General features: G+C 39.7%; 1 protein-coding gene across 1 annotated transcript in view; it reads right to left on the bottom strand.

The window, feature by feature from the left end:
* Positions 1 to 17,284, bottom strand: part of LOC103611508 (C-terminal-binding protein 2) — a 61,133-nt gene extending 43,849 nt beyond the window's left edge. The window contains exon 1 of the mRNA XM_008629041.2: positions 17,239 to 17,284. Coding sequence (XP_008627263.2) covers positions 17,239 to 17,269 — 31 coding nt within the window. The 5' untranslated portion in view covers positions 17,270 to 17,284. The remainder of the gene's footprint in view (positions 1 to 17,238) is intronic.
* Positions 17,285 to 17,900: the final 616 nt, after the last annotated feature.

The raw sequence follows: 17,900 nt of genomic DNA, 5'->3' as shown, positions 1-17,900 counted from the left end.
ACATACTTTCCATTTACAGCTGATCACCTCCATTATCCCCAAGCTAGCAGGAGATGATCAGCAATTGTTAAGTGCTTGAATCAGACTAATAGCTCACTGCTAATTCCCCCAGTAATGGGAATCTAAATTCCTGGTAAACAAACGGACTGCTTTTCACACACAGGGATGAATGCCAAAAGCCTAATATTAGGGCTCTGGAACTAAAGCTTTTAGAGCAATCATGTCCACTCAAAGATGTTTAATGACATTATGTACTAAATAATTAGAAAATGAAGGCCTACTTGGAATCAATGTGTTACTGTCTAATTAAGATGACAAAGGGGCTCTACCCTTTTTTAAACAAGTTTATACTAAAATGGTGTACCTGATAAATGGCGCTGATAACTATGCCTTTACCTTTGGGCAGAACAAGCAGACATTAAGCTAGCACAAAATAATAGTGTGATTTTTGGCTCATCTTTCTTCCCATTGGTCCCACCTGTTTTCCTGTAAGGCATGTGATTCAGCTGTTCCTCCCCCCATCAGATGACAAAATTTATTAAGCAACACTCAAATCACTTATCCTGATGCAGAGAGAATCATCTTTGCATTTGCTGTACTGTATGGCTAGAATCACAGAGTTCACACCATGAGATGCTTGAAGAGCTAAGAGGTATGGACTGGACCCTTTAGAAGTACTTTGCAACAAGAATTGCTAGTGAGCCTGAGAACACAGAAGAAGATTATTTGTATACAGAGATAACCGTAAAAAGACTGAGAAATGCTCTACTGATAATATGGCTGAATCAAAGTTAATCAGTAAATCACATGACATCCTTATCTCCAAATTGAAGAGATAGAGGTTTGAAGGGTGGACAAATTGGTGGATAAGGAATTGGCTGGATGGATGCAACCAGAGACTTGTGGTCAATGGCTCTATGTCCACACAGGGTGAGCAAAGTGTCACTGTACACTCCTCCCTTTCACCTTTTTTTCACCACCAGTCTAGTACTTAAATTACTTTATCTTTGATATAAGTTTGCCCATTAGATACTGATATTATAGGTCACTGAGCCTCACTGCAAGAAACTGAAATTTCTTTAACCATCTGCACACAATTACTTGTTCTGCAGCTTTCCAAACCATCAGCTTCTTCCATTTCCCCCCCCCCCACCAAAAGAATCTTTTGATTAACTGAAGTCAATTTTGCTAAGTGCTAGTGGCTCTAAGAAGCCTGTTTTGTCAATGATCCCCAGGGCTCCATTATGTTTTCAGGGCTACAAAACAGGAATTACTCAGTCTTTCTGTAGACATGTGAGATTAGCAGCTAATTCTTCCAGCCTCAAGTTCTTTGCATTTCACACCCATCATTCCAAATCAGAGTATGTGCACCTGTTATGATAGCTCTAGCAGAAATCAGCTAAGAGATTTCCCATCTTTTTTTCTCAATTTCAATCCATTCTTGTGCAAAAATTTTAATGCACAAGGAATCCAGTTCCACAAATACACTACACAACCAATTGCTGTTCTGCTCCCAACTGGGAGCTGCAGTGATATCACAACAGAATCTCTGTTGTGCACTGAACACTTCATTCTTAATATGCAAATACAAATCACAGTGTAAATGGAACTAATAAAGAACTATAAATCACAGTGAAAATGCCAGTTTTATATACATTTTCAGCCCTGAGAGAAAGATTATGACTTGTCATGAAGCAATTTACTAAAATATTTGGAGTAATATCTGAGCTGTTTTATACATACTATGTAGGACATAATAGTCCCTCTACAAGGTTGAAATGCTAACACTAAGAGATCAAGGCTGGCCTCTCTTCTCAAGCACCACTGAGTTACATCTTCCATCTGGTAAATCAGGCCCAATAAAATGGTAATTAAATGGAAAAGATGATGAGTTGATCAATTTACTAGACTATTTTTCATTTGTTTTTGATTGATCTCAGTTAGCAGATGTCACCAGGAGTCCTGCTGTTACTCACGATAGCATAGTATTGCTCAGGTATCCACCCAAGTCTGTATTTTAATTCATATTTTCAAGCATTAATTTTTCAATTCAGATTCCAGTTGCCTATGTTAAGGTTCCAAGACTGAGTCTAATGCCCTGTTTTAATTTTTCTTCTTCAGATGTCTCTAGTGGTTTAGTTCTGATTATATTTTCAATCAGCAATGCCACACAGATACAAGTAAAAATGTTCTGCACACTTCCTGATAACAATTCACTTCTGCTTTTGGGTTAAAAGTTTGTATAATTTTACATGTTGCAAAAAAATACAAACATAACTTTTCAAACTAAAGCTCAATCTTATCACATCCTGCTATCATGGCACTACTCAGGTAACTAAGGCACATATCACGTCAAAGGTTCCACAACCTTCTGCACCAGGGTATGGCAAATCTGCAGTCTTCCTTAAGGACAAACTCCACTTCAGCAGAACCATCAACTGAAACACCTTTGATGTGTCAAGACTTTCTGGCATGTCAGCCAACTTCCCCAGCAAAAGCAGCAAAGCTGTCCTAAGGAACAGATCAAAACTCGGTTCCAATAAAACACCTCTCTTCTGTTCTTGTGTTCCCAGGTGCTTGAGAGGGGAATGAACAGTTCCATTCCTCTGCATGTGAATTACAGAGTAATGATTTTTGGAGAAAACACAAACTGAACCATGGATTTGCATCAATTACTCTGTGATGTGCTCCTTTTAGGCCATCAGTGTCACCTCTAGCCAGCTGTTCTCATCCCCAGCAGAGACTGGGCTTTCTGTCTAACAGGACACCACAGAAATTCTCCACGAGACTCTTTTCCTTGGCACTGCTCAGTGATAACCACTGCAGGTTGGCTTCAGGACTAACAGAAACAGAAAATCAGTCAGGGTAGAAGGGACCACAGTGGATCATCTGGTCCAACCTCCCTGCTCAAGCAGGATCATCCTAGAGGACATAGCATAGGATTGTGTCCAGATGGGTCTGCAGTATCTCCAGTGAGGGAGACACTGTGCCTTCTCTGGTCTCTGTTCCAATGAGCAGTCACTGCACAGTAATGTTCAGGTGGAACTTCCTGTGCATCAACTTCTGCCCGTTGCCTCTTGTTCTGTAGGTTTGCATCACTGAGAAGAGCCTGGCTCCGTCGTCTTGTCACCCACCTTTTATACACATTAAGGAGATCGCCTCTCAGTCACCTCTTCTCTAGGATGAGCAGACCCAGCTCCCTCAGCCTTTCCTCATAAGAGAGATGCTCCAGTCCCTCCATCATCTTTACAGCCTTTGGCTGGACCCACTCCAGGAGCTTCATGTATCTCCTGTACTGAGGAGCCCACTACTGGACGCAGCATTCCAGATATGGCCACACCAGGGCTGAGTAAAAGGGCAGGATCACCTCCTTCGACCTGCTGGCAATGCGCTTTCTAACGCATTCCAGGATTCTATCGGCCTTCTTGGACACCAGGACACACTGCTGGTTCAGCAACAGCTTATTGTCCACCAGGTCCTTCCCTGCAGTGCTACTCTCCAGCAGGTCAACCCCAGCCTATATCAGCGCTCGGATTTATTCCTCCCCAGGTGCAGGACCCTGCATTTGCCCTTGTTGAATTTCAGAAGGATTTTTTTTCTGCCCATCTCTGCAAGAATCAGGGTCCCTCTGAAGGGCTCCACTACTGTCTTGAGGAATTGGCCACTCCTCCCAGTTTTGTATCATCAGTGAATTTGCTGAGGAGGCAACTACCCCCTCATCTGAGTCGCTGATGAAGCAGTTAAACAACACTGGGCCCAGTACACTACCTTGGGGAACACCACTAGTGACAGACTTCCAGCTAGACCCTGTGCCACTGATAATGATCCTCTAGGATCTGCCACTCCATCCCACTGCCCACTCATCCAGTCCACACTTCCTGACTTTGCCTGTGAGGATGTTGAGAGAGACAGTTTTGAAAGCCTTGCTGAAGTCAAGGTAGACAATATCCACTGCTCTCCCCTCATCCATCCAAGTAGTTGTCTCATCATAGAAGGTAATCAGGTTGGTCAAACATGACTTAGCTTTAGTGAACCCATACTGACTACTCCTGATCATGTTCTTGTCTTACATATGGGTAGAGATGGCCTCCAGAATGTCTTACATATGGGTAGAAACAGCTTCCACTTCATCACCTTTCCAGGAATTGAGGTGGGCCTGACTGGCTGGTAGTGCCCTAGGTTCTCCTTCTTGCCCATTTTGAAAACTGGAGTGACATTTGCTTTCTTCCAGGCCTCAGACACCCATCCTGATCTTCGTGACCTCTCAAAGACGATCATGAGAGGCCTGGATATGATGTCCACCAAATCTCTCAGGACTTATGGCGGCATCCCGTCAGGGCCCATAGACTTGGGAATGTTGAGTTTGCTTAGGTGTTCTCTGACCCAATCCTCCTTGACCAAGGGAAGGTCTTCCTCCCAACATTCATTTACCCTGGTCTTTTGGGTCAGAGATCCCTGAGGGCTGGTCTTATCAGTGAAGATTGATGCAAAGAAGGCATTCAAAAACTCTTTCTTCTCTGTGTCCTCTGTTATGAGGGTTCACCCTCCATTTATTAATGGCACTCAGGACTCTTAGAAGTAGCAGTATACAGAGAGAGGGGTGTGTATGTATATACACACAGCCCCACCCCCAGTAAGGCTGCATTCCTAACAATATGCCCATCAGGCAAGAAATGGAAAATGCTGCAAATCCATTCCGGATTACGTATGTGCTGTCCATTAAGTGACATAAGCACATGCTGACTGAAGAAGCTGGCAGCTGCTACCTGAGTTCTGTCAGATCTTTCCCACTCAGCACCTGCTTTTATTTCTCCTTATAACTGCTAGCTTCAGAAGTGCACAGAATTATTAACTGTAAAGTTAGGCAAAAGAGAAACCAAATGAGCACTGGAAATGCAATCATACACACCCCTATTTCTTAGGAATAAGAAACACAGCTCTAACCCCTCAAATAACACCAGAAAATGAGCAGCTCAAACAGTATTCAATGAAGAAGCCCAACATCATTTTAAACACACAGCAAGGGAAAGCAGCTTCCTGCAGCACCTGTCACTGGGTTTGAAGCTTCTACAAAGGTAAAAATGTCAGAGAATCCTGACTTCACATAACTTCCTGAGATTCCCAACCCTCTCCTAAAGAAAATGGGCAAACACGTATGTGGCAACAGTACACTTAATGAACCCAAACAGCTGTTCATGATGAACTTCTGCAAACTAAGTGTCCCCAAGTGTCTTTAACTTATTAAGTGATGTAAAAAACACATGTATTTTATTTTTTTCATATGTTGACATCAAAATTTCCCAAACTGAGAACTGATGATTTGTAATTTTGGCAACATGGTTTCATAAGCAGATTGCCTAGTCCAATCTAGCAATGTTTTTTAGCTTAAGTCCCTTACATCTCATAGCTGTTTCATAGCCTAAATCATACAAAATGACCCATTATCCTCAGGTCTTCATAGCCCATCTTCATCTCAATTTACACCTTTCTTGGCAGCCTCAAATCAGTCAAAGGAGCTAATAGTCCATGGGGAAGGAAGGTTTAGAAAAGCACCCAGTCAGTGAACCAGCTCTGGATAGGCTTCCCAGAAACATAACTCCTGGAAAAACAGGCAGAAATGGAGACAAAAAGATAAACCTGCTTTACAAAGTATTTAAAAGGAAAGTCAATCCTTTAGATGGTCTATTTTGCACAGACTGAGCTAATCTGGGCAAAATATAACATAACAGAAGGACACATTTCATAACACAAACAAGTGGACAGCTTCAAGCAGGGGGCTCTTTTTCAGCCTAATGCAGATGTCAGTTAATTAGAGTAAAAGGTTATATCATTAGTAGTCAAATCAATATAAAAGAAATTAAGAGCTTGAGTAGCAAGCTTCCCTGCTTTCCAGCACAGCACCCGGGGCTGTATTTAGCTAAAATTCAATACACATTAGTGGACAATCAGTGTAGTCTTGTATAGGGACGTCTTCTTGAAATATTTTAACTGGACTCTCTAGTGTTATCAGTGCTAAACAAGATGTCAGATTAATGTAGATGCCTTCCCAAATGGGACCAGCAGCCCACAGACTGGAGAAGCCACATTTACTTCTATTAAAGCCTCACTGGTTTTCCAACATGTATTAATAGTATTATTTTCACAGTTACCTTAAGAGTGGCTGAAAAGCATCTTTACATACAGCTGCTTCATCCTGTAAAACTCAGCAGCCCCCACCCATACTGGCAACAGCAGATCCACCCTTTTTGCTATTTCAGTCCCCAGCTTCATTACTCAAGAGCCCATCAGTCATACCAACAGACAGTTTACTGTATTTATTCTGCAGAGAATACAAATCTAAATTGAAATCAGCAAATGTAAAATACTCAACTGAGAACTCCTGTAACTGGTATGAGATTTGACATGGCAACATTACGTGTTGCGGCATACACTTCTCATGACAAAAATTGAAACCACTTCCCATTCTGTATGTTCTCTACGTAGAACTGCAACACTGTCTTGGTCCCCTAACCAGGAAGTTATTTTTACTGTGTTGAATTTTATCTTTGTTTTAAAGGCAGCATACAGCAGCTACACCACAAATTTTCTGCGCAGTAGAGTGGATGTTGCAAAACAAAGTCAAATCTTTCCTCTGAAATGTTTTATCTAACAAGATCAGAAACAAGTAGATCTACAGAAGGACAGTTCTGAAAGAAACAAGAATCATGTTCACATTACACAGATGTGTGCAACCGAGGGCTTTGACATTTCAAGCAGAATAGAAGCTAATATTAACTATATCTAAGATGCCACAGAATATTTAGTCTAAATATTTTCTGACAAAAATTTAAATCCCATAACTGACTAGGAAGAGACAGTACTGCAGCTAGTACTGATTGGCACTATGATCTGACAAGAACAGTTACAACATCCATGAGCTAAGAGAAACTGGTATCTGTAAGACAGACAACAGCAGTGACATGGAATTTTCATTATTCTTGTCTAGATGGGTAAGCAGAACAGCATGGAACATTATAGCAGACAGAGAAGCATGTTATCAGAGATATTACAGAATACAAAAATCAGAAATAAAAGTGAACTCAGGAATTCTAACTACACATGAGAAACAGCACATGCCTTTGGTGCAGAAGTGCTCAATGCCCTGGTTAACTTTTGACTATTTTGGAAGCAGAGATTCCTTCAAAAAGAAGGGAATTCTGAGAGGTACCCCTTTTATTATAGAGGGTAAAACAATTTTGACCGTATGGCTTCTACAACCCAGTTGTAAAAGTTCTGGGAGAGACAATGACATGAGCAGAGTTCTGATGTCCTATCTCCATTCTGGCCATGACACAGCTCAATAGGACGACAACTTAAAGGACAGCGCCTTGTCTCACTGATTTGGATACTGCAGGTCTGATTATAAGAGATTTCACTGGGGCAGCCCACCTATATACTAACATTTTGTCAAAAGAAGTAACCAAAAATATCTTCTGATGCTCTAGAACAAAGTAATAATCTGTACCCTAGAGTGAAATTCTCCTCCTGTCTGGATAAAAGTTTCTTTGCTCCATTTTGTATACCTTGAGAAGCTCAAGTGTCACAAAAGAAACAGATTCGTAACAGCAGACCATCCTGCAAAGGATTTAGGCATAAATGCAAGTGAACATGATAGATGACTTGAATACGATGTCTTTTCCACAAATACTGCATGGTACAGTATAAAGAAAACCTCAAACAGCCTGACTAAAGAAAAGTCTTTATATCTTCCCCCCTCAAATGCCCTCTTCCTAAGAGCTCTCTAAATATTAATGCTTTGGTTAACTTTTTATTGTTTAAAGCATGTTTCAAGACCTAAATTCTTAAAATACATGCATCTCTACCTCTCCTATAACACTCCCATTCCCAGAAGTTTATTGTAGGACCTTATTACATAGTTTAAATTCTCACATTTCACTTATGCATAAAAAGGAGGGTGGTAATTGACAGCTTTTCTCTCCCCTTTTCTCACACCAAGTCTCCATTGTTTCAAGCTTAAGACACAAAGTTTGTCTCTATATTTCAGTGTCTTTAACCAAAAGCCTTCTTGAAACTGGTAACTGCTTGTGCAAAAGTATTTATATGACAGCACAAATTATAATGCTGGATTACAAATACTACTACACATTTTCAGTTGGTTTAATACACTGCACACAAAATTTTTTGATACTGAAGTCTATCCAAACTTTACCAAAATCTGCCCTTTTGTCCCATCCAATACAATACTTATTTCTAAAAGACTGTCATCTCAAAACACATGCTCTTTCACATAGTATCTTTCACCAGCCTTACTTTTATTTGTGGGGTCAACTCAGTAAATGAAAAGAGTGACTTTGTGGCCAAACCATCAGAAAGGTTTCACATGGAAGGCTGCATACTGGGAAACAGAAAACATGAAGCGCCATTCAAGGTCTGGAGAGAATATATTAATTACTAGGTCATACAAAGTAGACAGAGCTGTTTTCCACTGAACTTTTTGAAGACAGCCTTAAGAACAGAATCTATAAATAAGCAAAATATTCCAAAAGTAAAGGATCAGCAGTGCTCACTGCACAATGTGATTGTCAGAAGAAGATTTCACTTGGAAAAAAATTATAGCCTAGTCTAGGAAGAAAACTGACATTCACTCACTGCAAGGCACCTTGTTGCTGAAGGTATTGCTCAATTAACCCCCAGTTACTATGCTACTGGTTTTTAAAACTATGCCCCTGAAAAATGCATTGCAAAGATCAGCTTCCCCTTACGCAACTTGTAGAGAATACAAAATACATAATTGCCCAACAATGTAAACATGCAGCACTGTCAAACTCCAGCTGACAAGCAGTACATCCACCCAAATTTTCTCCATTCCAAAATACCCAAAATCACAGGGTGAAAAAAAGAAAAGAAGAAAAAAGAATGACAAGTCTTTCTAGGGAATCGTAGAAGCATTTTAACAGAGAACATACTAATAGACAATAAATTATATCACGGAAGTGCCATGCCTACCAATAACTATCAATTCACAAAATACATGGGCACAAGGAACTGAATTACAGCCTATGGTTCCATTTCTGACTTTTGTACTGCTTGTCAAAAGTACTTTTTAAACAGCATTACCTGAAACTTTTCACACATGCTATCAGAATGTATTGCTTTTGCATGTACGATCAAAAAAACCAACTCCGCCTAACAAAAATTCTTACATTTATATCAATGCAATCTGTGTAGTTTTAAAATGTCATATCACTTTCATTCTGTGTCTTGGAAAAAACATGAAGCCATTACTTCTCCCCAGTAATAAATCATCTAAGCAATCTAGTACTTTCTGTAATGGAAGAGCTATACACTGTATCTTCCATTACCTTCCAGTTTAATTAAATATTCCTTGAATAAATCTTATGCTTACACTCTTGTGACATGCTACCAGTGCTGACTTCTCCATTTATAAACTGGCTGGATTCAGTCCAGTCATCCCTGCTTATTGTACCTGTCACTCACTGAAAACTCCAGACTCTCAGACTCAGTCCTCCTTGGACCCTTCTTTGCTAGTTACTGATTTGATATGTGTGTAGAACTGAATTAATCATATGAGCTGGGTACCAACATACCTCTTGTAGCTTGCTTCTTTGGAGTAGCCAAGAGGTTGAAGGAGGACAGGACACCAACATTTCTTGAAGTGAAACTACTAGAAGAAATTCAATTTACTAAGCAGCAACACAGGCACTTGATTTAGGTTCAGTTTTCAGTTAGGCATAAAGCATTGATTCAGTGAGCATGAAAAGCCTCCTCTTCGCCTTTGAATACAGAATCTTCTTACTCATCTCCCTTAACAGTGCAACAGCAGTGTGGGGAGATGACTTCAGACAAATATTGAGCAACTTTAAAACATGAGTATCCTTCAAATGGCTATACATTTCTAGCCCACTGAAACACCATGGTGATTTAAGCTTACCTGCTTTGCTTTTAGTGATAACAGACAAGAGGAGAATGTATGTTCAGCTGCCTTCCTTCAGCAGATGAAGGGGTATCTTTCACAGAGGATGCTGTAGTAGTGTAAATCACTATTAACTTAATGATTTCAGTGACCAAATGATACTATGCAACCTTGGAAGAGATGGCCTCAAGTGCCATAAAAGTTATTCCAGATCATGTCAACACAGAATGAGGATAAGCAGTAAATCATGTGCCACTGCAAGAAAACCTATATAAAGTGGTATTTTTCTTTCTTGAACCAAGGCAGTTACCAGGAATTCCTGTAATGTTATATTTTGATATGCACTTATGGTTACTGGGATTCATCCTAATTTTTCATTGTGATAAAAAAGTAATCTACTTTTATCAAAAACACCCCTATAAATTCCCTTATATTGCATCTCCATTATTGAGATGCAATCTAGTGGGCTTTGTGGGGATTTTATATTTCCTGCTCTTAAAAGGGAAGAAAAAAGACATAACCCATACATATGTTTAAAATACTTTAACAACCTGGGCATCTACACAAAATTCACAGAACTCTCCCAGAAACAGTTTAAAAGCATGAATTACAGAAAAGAAATACTTCAATGGCTAGAGGTAGCACTGAACATATCAGTGTCAGAGTTAAACTGGAAGTCCTTATTACCTCAATTGCTGTTGACCTATGGAAAATTCATGGGAAATAAACTGTCACCAAAGTGACTATTGGGTTTTTTGGACTTTCTATTCCATCATAATGCAGCTAGAACCAGACAATTCAGATATACTAAATTCTGTTTCAGAACAGCATCACTCTCCAATAAAGAAAATAAAGTCAATTATGTGCAGAACATACTTTAGTAATACTTAACGTAATTTTCCTCAGGATGTCTAATATGATACACTGATACACCAAGGAAATAAATTTTGCATTTGAATCAGATCCAGTGACAACAGAAAACACTTTTGCAGCAACTCATCTACGTGGTAGAAGTCTACACGCGCACTACTTTGTCTTCCATCCAAATCAGTACACCTCAGTTAACAAGCTAGAAATTTTAATCTAATTAGCACAGGTTAAAAAGCCTTGTAATCTAGCACTGCCATTTACTTGGATACTCACAATGTCCTCAGAAATTCTTCACTTGAGCAAGGCTTACAAATCATTACGTTCCTAAAGAATTGTTGAAATTTCAGCAGTCATCACAATTATACTGGAAAGTTTATTAAAATTCATTTTATCACCACAACAGTAGAAAATAACCTGCTAAAAACCATTTTAAACTTCATTCTAACAACAGACCTATGAAGCAGAAAGAAAATTACTTTCTTAATACATGCACCAATATATGCTGGGGACCACCCAGCTAGGAAGCTGCTCTGCAGGAAAGGACCTTGATCCTGGAGGCACCAGGCTGCAGAGAGACCAGGAGCGTGACCATTCCTGCAGACCGAGTGGGATGCATTAAGAAGAGCATTGTCAGCAGGTCGAGGGAGGTGATCCTGCCCCTCTGCTCAGCACTGATGAAGCCACACCTGGAGTGCTGTGTCTAGTTTTGGTCTCCCCAGTACAGGAGAGACACAGACATACTGCAGAGAGTCCCACAAAGGGGCCACAAAGCTGATGAACCAGAAATAGTTCACAAATGAAGAAGATTTTTGCAGTAGTCCAAAAAGCCTTCTAAAGTATCATGTTTTATGCACGTTTCTTCCTGTCACATTCTAGTTTTCTCCTGTAGGAGTAAAGGACAACACACAACCCAAGAGTTCTGCTTTATAAACTCTTCAACTATCCTTCATTTACTTATCTGCTGAACTTTTACTTACTCCGGCTATTAAAAAAACCCTCAAACAAACAAAAGCAAAAGCAACCCACCAAAGAAAAAAGCAAAATCAAAATCGTATCCAAACCAAAACTTGGTGACTCTCTTTATTATCTTGCTGAGACATTAGTTAGGATTTCTGCTCTTGAGCAGTGATGATGATGCTCATCAACTCTCATAAGCTGTCCATAGCTGCCAAGACAAGCTATTTTTCAAGGTAAATTCTACAAGTGTATCCAGAGTACCAACACCTTCAGCATATTCGTGAAGATGTTAGCCACACCCTTTTGACAACTATCCACCTCTGTTTCATTTTTGTTCTCCAGTACATACAGCTCTACTTTGCACTATGCCTTCATTTGCCTCTCAGGAACTGTTATACAGCAAACAGTCAGAACATTCTTTTCTGGAGATTCACTGGTTTTATAGCAGGTATTTAAATAATTGCTTTTTCACTGATGCAGTATGCAGAAAACATTAAACACTAAGGTTCAAAAGAACATCAAAGAAACATTGTGTTTTATTTGAAAAGATCAAGTTGATGATGACATCCTTCCTATTAAATATATCCTCTCAGTAACACTTTTGCAAAATGGAAATGCTACCAAGCATTCCGATTGTGTGATACACTGAGCAACCTCAACTAAGTCCCCTCTTACAATCAGGAGGAGCTGTGGGTAGCAGACATTTAGTTAGTTATTTTGCAAGGTCAATATTGTATAAATTGCTACAGCCTTAAAACATAGTAATGGACTGCTGGTCACCATAAAACATCCTCCTCTTTTCTCAAATGGAGAGTAAGTATAATGAAAAAGGGGGGGAAAGTGCCTGGACAGACCAAACATAAATAAGGATTTCCAGAAAGAACTTCTAAGTTTCCTGACATTAGAAATCTGTTCTGACTTGCTCAGTAACAAAGCTCACACATAAAGAAGCTACCAGTGGCTTTTTTACTTTTTTTTTTTTACCAACAGCACCATTTACTTCCGTCTTGGAGGGAGGGTAGGAAAAAAAAAAAAACATTGCAAACCAGTAACTTCTATTTATTCCAGCATAAGCTTTCACCAATAACAGAAGGGGAAGTTCTGCCTTCCCAAATTCACTTGCCTCACTCTTGACTTCAGTGGCCCCAAGAAAAAACAACAATGGATTTGAAACCAGATTAGTTTTTCATTACTGCCTAGGTACACAGTCACTAGCACTGAAGGGAGGATGATAGGTGTAAGACTAACCTTCTCAGCACACACCACACACTTGTGTCAGACAGCAGTGCCTGTGGAACCACAGGCTGCAGGGCCTTAGCACTGCCCAGACTGCTCATCCACTGCAGATTCCAGCTGCACACATGGCAAAATGATCACTACTCCTTGTATTGTCTCCAGGCTCCCCTCTCCTCCATGACTTCTAGGATGCACAGCAGTACACTAAATGTGACCCAATCAAACAAATCTAGTTCCTAACATTCAGCCTAAGCATAATTTTGACCACTGGTTAAAACAAATTTCTTGGTCTCCTGAAAAGGGAGCAAGCCCGTGCTCCATTTAAATCGGGAACTGTAGTTTAGCAACAACATGAAGGTTCTTGAATAACAGCATCCTAAGCACCTGCATAATGCTTTACAACCTCACTGTGATATCCAGAGGTCTTAGTGGGCAATATGCTAAGCAAATGGTGCATGCTGCTTTTCTCAGACCATATGGGCTAGATGTGCATGCCTAATTGCTACTACTTTCAAGCTCATCAAAAGCTGCAATTAAATAAAATCTCTCAAAACTAGAAAATATATGGCATGAGTCAATGAATTTTTCAGATATGGAGAAGTGATTCAGGCACAGTAAACACTTTTGCTGCATTAGTCCATGGCCCTCAGAGGCATTTTATGTCACTTCATCTCAATTAACCTCCCAAGAAAACAATTGAGATCTGGACAAGAGAGAGGGGAAAAACGACATTACTGACTACACAATAGCCTACTCTGATGTCATAATTCTGTATTAATTGAGTCATAGGCAGATTTCTTGGAATTCAGGTTTGAAGCAGAAAAGCAGGAGATATAGACAGAACAGCTGCATGTTGAATCACAGGAGAAGTTATTTCAGATGTCAATGAAGTTATTGCTGCTGAAAGTCAAGATTTCCCAACTGCACCTCAACACATTATTCAGCTTCAAAATGTTCCCCATCTCAATTTTGTACATACTGTAAATGAATAATTCTATCTTTCTCACAGTAACTTTTATGTCACAATATGGCTTTCTGTTTCCTTGCTTCCAGAAAAGACAAGTTACTTTATACTTATACCTGCCACTACCTGTTCTGACATTGTTGTTCCAGCACCACCTTTTCATAGCAGCACTGACAGAAATAACCCTCACTACTCTGCTACATTATTTTAATACACTTTTTTCATTATGCTATATTGCATTCCACAGAAGAAAATTAAGTGCTTCCTTCGGAGCAGAAAATCTCAGGGATTGTTGTAGCTAAATGCGAAGGCCTGTGGGGTTCTAGCGGCACGGCGAAATTCTCTATCTGAAATTTACTGTCTGCAAACTTTGAGTTATTTAAATATTTCTGTACCTTCTGTACCTCTCACTCCCCTTCTGCACTTTAACATTCATAACAATCATAAAAATCTGAAGGAAAGATTGGTGTGGCAAGGAGAAGTGCAAAGTTACTGAAATCATAAATGCTCTAGAAATATCCAACCAGGACAAGTGTATTGGCAGCACTGGCCCACCCTCTCCCCTACAGCACTAGCACACTCTCTCTGCTGCTCCCTCCATTACAGGGACCATCTACTGGGATCCAAGAGATCCCACTCCTATCTGTTAGTGCTGCTCTACCAGCCTTTTCATATATCCTCCCAATTCCCTATCAGTCTTCATCTCATTGCCAATCTTCCCTTTCACATTCCAAGAATGGCTCTGCCACTTTTCTCCAGTACTGTACTCTCTCTGAGCACTTCACCAGGAGTTCAAGGATTGGCAGTACCTACCAGAGGAACTGGACACAGCCTAAAGTTTCCACTGTCTATTGATAACTATTGATAATTTCTAGCCTATGCCAGGTCGCTTAAAGGGTGCATACTAACAGCATACTCATACAGTCTAGGCAGAAATAAAACTCTAATTTCTATTAGAAATAACTCACTAACTGTTAGAAAGAAGAAATAGAAAGGATATTGGAAAGCAAAACTTGTCTGCATGGGATTAGAAGTTTGACAAGAGTCTCATTAAACAAATAAAAGTAACCCCACACTACTGAACTCAGTAACCGTTGTCACAGAGATGACACAAATCTCTGGGTGACCTTTTTCATTTGGAACAAGCAATCTCCCACCGTTTGAAACGATCCCCAGGTGGTGCGAATTTAGTCTTTGGTCTCAATGTAAATCAAGTATAAAAGGTTTCCCTCCTACTTTACGGTCACATGCTTTCCAAGTTTTAACATTAATGAAGTCCCAGCAGACTACAAAAAGCAAAAGTGGGAGTTGCATTAACTATGCTAAATGGAGAATACAACCAGTAGTAGAAAAGAACTTCCTACCACATCAAACTTCTCAGTGTAAAATTATACAAGAAACTGTAATCATAGCTAATCTTTAAAAAAGGTAAAAAGCACAGTTTTACAGCATCATAATAAATAAGTTCAATTCAGATAATGCAAAATTTTCTCTAACAGTCAACACATGAAACTCACTGCATTGGCAAGACACTTCACTTGGTAAAGGCCAGTTACACAGGATTTCATTGAGCATCAGCTGTACATTTGAAGATTTTAACTTTGAAAGAAAAAATTCCTTTTAAAGCACCTATACAACCCATTGGTATGATGGACACAATTCCCACCCTTCCATCAGCGACCTTCCTTGGTTTTGTCAACATGTTTCTGTGAGGGACTAGAGAACCTCATCCAGGCAGCTGTCCAATAACACGGGGCACAAGTTCCTCTCTTCCTAGAGCATCCAGTTAGTACTGCTCAGTTAATCTGTATTTCCCCAAGATACTATCTGTTTTCACACACAGAGGATTTAATTAGTCTCAGGGCTCTAACAGCCAGCCTCTGGTGTCACTTCAGACCTAGCTATTACAGAATGGAATGACAGGAAGAATTACGAGTTCTCATTATTAAGCAAGTCTTGAGCAACTGAATTACTGAACTCACCCAATACGAACTTTCCTTTCACCCTCTTCTTGCTCCTTCGAAATCCCAAAGCGCCATCTCCTGCTAAGCAGCTGGAACCACAAATACTGATTCCGGCAGCTGATGAACTGCTCCTGACTCAAATCCGTCTGGGTAAGTACCAACAATGAAATACGTTTTCTCACTGAACAGCTCAGTATGTCACAGCTGCCAGAAACGCTGCTCTTCGAGAGGAGCAGTCATATGAACAGCTGGATCAAAGCTGCCCAGGGCTGACGCACCAGGAACATGACATAAAGGGTATTTTGCCTAGATTTCAGGAAGAAGACAAGTATCACTTTGTGCATTTTTGCAGCCGGTTCCGTATTTCATATTGAAATCTCACTTCAAACACATTGTTACAGTTTCCAGCAGGAAAATAGCACGATACCCAGTGGGCTCAAAACTGAGGATAAACAGACCTCAATAAAATTACTTCATAGACCTCACACATACATACAGATTTCTTTAAATTAATCACTCTTTGTACTCATGTAAAAACCGAACATCCTTAAATTAAAACACACAGAGAATCACAGAATCATTTAGGTTGGACAAGAGTGCTAAGAACATAGAGTCCAATTAATGGACCAATGTAATTATCAAACAAATATCAAATACAAAGTTTAGGAGCATAGAACACTAACAGCTGATCCCTACATATGGAGAACATAAAAGGGATGGTAAGTACAACAACAAATTTATCATCAGAAAAAAAATTCTGAGGCTCTTTTCATACGTGTTTTGGAAGGGGGCAAAGAGAGAGAGAATGAGGTATGAGTCAGGCATTGTGTTGACTAGACCCATCTGTGTAGTAGCAACAATAACAAAGAAGTTTTTATTTACATTTTGGATATATGGGCTGGCAGAGTAATAGATGCATTTTCTGTCAAAGCTACAACTGAACTTGCAACACATTTGGCTAAAATTAAGAGAGGGGAAAAAACCCATGTAATGCTAAAATTATACTTCTAATAATGGACTAATTTGATTTGTCTATTTGAAAGACCATGGAAGACTATAAATAACTCATCATTTCCCACTTTAACAACAAAGTGGGCTTTTCCTACCTCTGTAAACCTTTGTAGAACAACCTTAATTTCAGCAAGTGGCTCCAGATGAAATGGTTCCAGATCAACACAGTCACAATCTTGAAATTTTCATAGTAATCATCAGTAAAGTGAAAGCCGGTGGTAGCCTTAGACTCTATACTGGAGTCAGCGTAAGAATTAGCGACATTCACAACTCATCAAAAAAACCAAAACATCTTTTCTTACGATAATAACAAATCAAGTACGATGACACCATGCTCAGCAGTGACACTCCTTTCATCACCAGTGAACTTGCTGCCAATTCAAACACTGGGTCCTCTGGTTCAAGTCGCTTCTGCAATAAAAGTGATTATGAAGGACACTTTCATGCTACAGAACATTTATTGCTCAAAAAGTGTAACTTGCAAATGACATACAAAATGAATTTTCACACTATTTTTTCTTCACTTCTGTTTTAAAAGTCATAATTAAATTTGACATTCTGAGCCTAGGATGAGCACACAGATATGTTGTTAATTTTCTGGAAAAGCTTAAAAAGTTGTGGAGCACGGTCATCCGTAAACAAGTACTTCAATTTCTGTACTGTTAGAATCAGACACCGATTGATTCTACTCAATGTTTTTAAATTATAGTAAAAATTTTTTAATTATACTAAGTGAGGAGGTGTTAGCAATACAGAGGCAAACTGAAATACCTCCTTAAGAAACAATCATCTGATCTTGAAAACTAGAACCTGAGGGCAGGGTGGCACATAATGAGTATTTCCCCTATCAGCTAAGAACTAAAGAAGACATAAGAAAGCCTGGTGGTTTTGGTCTCGGAACGTCCTGATACCTCAACGCCACTGGCGCTGCCTCCGCGCCCCGGGCGCAAGGCACTGAGCCCCC

This window comes from Corvus brachyrhynchos, unplaced genomic scaffold (genome assembly GCF_000691975.1).
Source record: "Corvus brachyrhynchos isolate BGI_N302 unplaced genomic scaffold, ASM69197v1 scaffold21, whole genome shotgun sequence".
Classification (NCBI taxonomy): domain Eukaryota; kingdom Metazoa; phylum Chordata; class Aves; order Passeriformes; family Corvidae; genus Corvus; species Corvus brachyrhynchos.
Note: the sequence above shows the minus strand (reverse complement) of the source record. Positions and strands in the feature narration are given on the sequence as shown.